Source organism: Capsicum annuum, chromosome 4 (genome assembly GCF_002878395.1).
Source record: "Capsicum annuum cultivar UCD-10X-F1 chromosome 4, UCD10Xv1.1, whole genome shotgun sequence".
NCBI classification, from domain to species: domain Eukaryota; kingdom Viridiplantae; phylum Streptophyta; class Magnoliopsida; order Solanales; family Solanaceae; genus Capsicum; species Capsicum annuum.
Window position 1 is genome coordinate 219,857,776 of NC_061114.1, and position 4,727 is coordinate 219,862,502.

Consider the following 4,727-nt stretch of genomic DNA (forward strand, 5'->3'; position numbering starts at 1 on the left):
TAATTGAATTGTGGGGTTCTGGGAAGGTAGGATTTACGCAGACTGTACCTCATCACAAATCAAATCCAAAACTCATATACATCCTCAACCTCCCAACATATAGAGTTTGATTATCATGTAGATGCTATAGTGGCAACTGGGAACCACTCTTTATGAGCTTTTTGGTTATTAGTTTTCATAGGAGCTGTGAAAAGAAAGGATTAAAATGTACTTAGATTTAGAGGTGCAATTATGCAAGTTTTGCTAATTTGGTCTAGTTAATTGATTAATTTAAAGTTTGATTACCATTTTTTGAGCTGTACTTTCTGTTCTTTTTTTTTTTTTTTTTTTTTTTTTTTAAAACAAATTTAGTTTGGCGTGATACAGTTTTTGGTATTGTTGCCATTTATCTAATTTGAGGAAAACTTCCCTTTGTTTCTATTTTTTTTTTCTTCTAGAGTTCCCATAAAATTTGATAGCCGGGGGTTATTAAGTATTTGACTTGCACCAAATATGCCCATTTTTGAAGTTGCTAAGAAGTAATACTGATGGGAGATTTTTGGGCCAACAACAAAAATAACCAAACATTAAGAGGCTATTTACAAAAGCTTTGTTAAATCTAAATTAAATTACAAAATATATCAAGGTTGCATGTATCTTAAGGATCACGTGTGTCTCAAATACACAGAGTTGCATATATCTGAGACCATGTATCCGGAATTGTGTATCTAAGGTTGAGATACACGGATGTACATTAATTGGATAAGATACACAATTAGAGACCTATCGTCGCCGTTGTCGGAATTTCATGAATCTTGTCTAAATATTTATGAATCTGGCTTAAATTTTCTAGATCTCGCCGAAAAATTCATCAATCTAATAGGAATTCCATGGATCTCAACGAAATTTCATGAATACATGTGATTTTTGTTATGTGTATCTAGATACACCAGACTGTTATTTGTATATTTAAGTACCTATTTTGATATGTTTTGTAATTAGAGATCAAACTTTGAATATGTATTGTAATTAGGGGCAAACCTCTTATATTTTTGTTGTTTGCCTTTGATAACTTCTACACAATCACTGAATTGAAAAGAAGCAGAAGCTAAAACTCCATTAAGAAACTCATGAGTTTACATGTTCTTATATTGTGTTTTCTCTCTTAACTTGAAAACTAAACTAGTGCAACTCTTATCTCTTCTATCTATAGAAGTGTAGCACCGACTTAACCCATCTCAACTGCTACACGTGATTAGCACATGACCACTCTAACAACCTATTTGTTGCAAGCTAATTGTATAGCTCAGCAGTAACAACTCAATACACCCCCTTAAACTGTAGGGTGGAAGATGTCTAACACACCAAGTTTGGTAAAAAGAAGATGATGTTGTTGGGCCCCAAGACCTTTAGTAAGAATGTCTACTGGTTGCAAGGAAGTGCAAAGATATTGAGGGCTGATGAAATTGAATTTCACTTTCTCTCTGATGAAGTGACAATCAATCTCAATATGCTTAGTCCGCTCATGAAATACAAGATTTTCAGCAATTTAAATAGCTGACTTGCTATCAATAAAGACAGAGATAGGATAAGTGATTGGAACATGCAGCTCCTTAAGTAACCTAGCTAGCCATATCAATTCTGCAACAAGGGCTGCCAAACTTCTATATTCTGCTTCGGCAAAACTTCTACTAATGGTTTGTTGCTTCTTTGATTTTCAAGATATCAAGGAGTCTCCAAGTTTTACCATATAACCAGTGACCGACCTCCTTGTGTTAGGATATGAAGCCCAGTCGGAATCACAATAACCTGTAAGTGTTGTAGGACCTGTTCCTCTCTTGAGTAAGACACCAAGACCTGTTGAGTTTTTGATATATCTGACTATCCTAAGAGCTGCCTCCCAGTGTGATACCTTAGAATGTTGCATGAATTGACTTAAAACTTGTACACTGAAACATATATCAGGCCTGGTAATGGTCAGATATAACAACTTGCCAATCAATCTCTGATAGACAGTAATATCTTCTAGCTCCGGATCATTGGTAGTACCAAGATGTTGATCAAACTCCACACTAGTCAACTTGTGATTGAATTCTAATGGAGTTCTTACAACTTTAGCTCCACTAAGACCAGCTTCTGAAATGAGTTGCAGGGCATAATTCCTCTGATTTAACAAGATTCCATCTTTGGACTTTAGAACTTCAATTCCCAAGAAATATTTTAGACTTCCCAAATCTTTTATCTTGAAGTTAGCATACATTGTAGTTTTAACTACTTGAATCAGCTGAGAAGAATTTCCAGTGATCAACAAATCATCTACATAAACTAAGATGGCTGCCAAATCATCCCCTTTTTTCTTGATAAATAATTAGTGATCATGGGCACTTTGAGAATAACCAGCTTCCAGAAGAGCCTCAGTAAGCTTGATGTTCCATTGTTTGGATGCCTGCTTTAACCCATACAAAGAATTTCTAAGTTTGCAAACCTTAGAGTTAGATGTTCCAGCTTGTTAAAACTAAGAGAGAGATCCATGTAAATGTCTTCATGCAAATCTCCTTGTAAAAAGGCATTATTTACATCCATTTGATAAAGATCCCATCCATTAGAGACTGCTAGGTTGAGGACTGTTCTGATAGTAACCATCTTTGCAACTGGGGAGAAGGTCTCATGGTAATCAAGACCTTCTCTTTGAGTGAAACCTTTTGCAAGCAGTCTAGCTTTATATCTATCCACCCCATTGCTAGCTTTGTACTTAATTTTGTATACCCATCTTGAGCCAATTTCCTTATCTCCTGGAGACAGATCTACTATAGTCTATGTGTTGTTGTCTTCTAAAGCTTGTATCTCCTGCTGCATAGCATCAATCCAAAGTTTGTCTTGAGAGGCTTCATGAAATGTGGTGGGTTCCATAGTAACTGAGAAAGCTTGCAAATAAGCTTTATAACCTGTAGTAATATTATCATAATAGACATGATTAGTAATGGAATGAGGACTAGATTTTTTAGGCACAACATAATCCTTGATCTATATAGGAGGTTTGCTAGTTCTATGTGTTTTCCTAACACCCCAGTGGTCTGTTGAATCTTAACAGGATCTGCATGTATTGGTGGTACTAAAATTGCCTCATCATATGGAAGTACTGAAGGTCCCTCAGCAGATGGAACATCATTCTCTACATGTTCCTCATGTGAATCATTCCCATGAGGTTCTTCTTCAGTAAGAGAATCAGGCTCTAAGGCACCATCATGAAGTGAAGGTGCAACAAGTCTTGTAGAGTGTGTGTTTGAGGGTTGCAGCACTGGCTGCTGAATAGGCAAAGCATGGTCTTGCAAATGTGAAAGGTCAGAAAATGGAGCCAGTAATGGAGAAGCATCCTCAATTGATTGCTAAACTTTGAAGGGAGACACTTCTTCTATAAAAGTAATATCTCTGCTAACAAAAAAACTATTGTTGTCCAAATCATGCAGTTTGTATCTTTTTTGTGTAGTAGAAAATCCTAGAAACACAACCTTCCTTGCTCTAGCCTCAAATTTGTCACCTCTAGGTAATACACTAGCAAAACACAAAAAACCAAATACCTTAAGGTGATCCAATCTAGGAGTTTGTCCAAACAATAACTCATAAGGTGATTTTCCATTCAACACTGCAGTAGGCAATCTATTAATCAGATATGCTGCAGTTTGCACACAATCACCCCAAAATCTACTTGGAACATGAGATTGCAACTTCAATGCCCTTCCCATCTCTAAAACTATCTATGTTTCCTTTCAATAATACTATTTTGTTGTGGTGTATTTGGGCAACTGCTTTGATGTATAACACCAAAAGAAGATAATAGATCATTCATATGACTATTAAAAAACTCAGTTCCATTATCTGATCTGACAACTTTTATTCCACAATCAAACTGATTACCAATCATGATTATAAAACTTTTCAAGATAACTATGACTTCTTTCTTAGATTGTAACAATGAAATCCATGTAAACCTACTAAGAACTGCAACAATATCTGTTGTTTCACATGTTCAACATACGAGCTTTGTAGATGCATAATTTCGTTGTCTACTTCTTCATATGAAAACACTTAGTGTTTACATTCAAAGGGGGCATGATGTAGACACATAATTTTGTCCTGTAAAAATATTTCTTATTCTGATATCACACAATTTAACCCCATTTTTATAATTTTTCCAAGAAAATAAATAACCACCTTATCTTTTACTTATTTATGTATTTATTTTTGTTTTTGTTTTGTTTTATCCAAATAACAAGTCATAACAAACTTTGTCTCATCCTAATATTCCAACAACCCACCCAAGCAAAATGGACACCTAACCTCTACCCTTCCAATTAAAAAATAATACCTCACCTCTCACCTAACCACCCCATACCCCTACCCTCACCCTACCCCACGCGACACCTCCCTTTTTCTTGGCCACAAAGAAATACACAATACACATATACACGGATTGACCCTCACCAGGAGAATTACACACACTCTCAGCACATATACACACAGAGAAAGAAAATGGGGGAGCACACACTCATTGACCTTCTTCTTCATGGGCACACACACAAGAACATTCCATTCTTCAATTCTCCACACATATACACTCATTCACATAGAATTCATACCCTCACCATTAATAAAATTCAACACCCACACCTCACATACACAGATTCGCACACAGAACCCCACACCAAAAGCTCACTATCTACACCCAATACACTACACAGATACATATA

The 4,727-nt window shown here is 35.9% G+C and overlaps 1 protein-coding gene across 1 annotated transcript; it reads right to left on the bottom strand.

Moving 5' to 3' along the window:
* Positions 1 to 1,696: 1,696 nt before the first annotated feature.
* On the bottom strand, positions 1,697 to 2,239 carry LOC107871997 (uncharacterized mitochondrial protein AtMg00810-like). Its single transcript, XM_016718828.1, has one exon. It carries the CDS (start codon positions 2,237 to 2,239, stop codon positions 1,697 to 1,699), a length of 543 nt encoding a protein of 180 aa, XP_016574314.1.
* Positions 2,240 to 4,727: the final 2,488 nt, after the last annotated feature.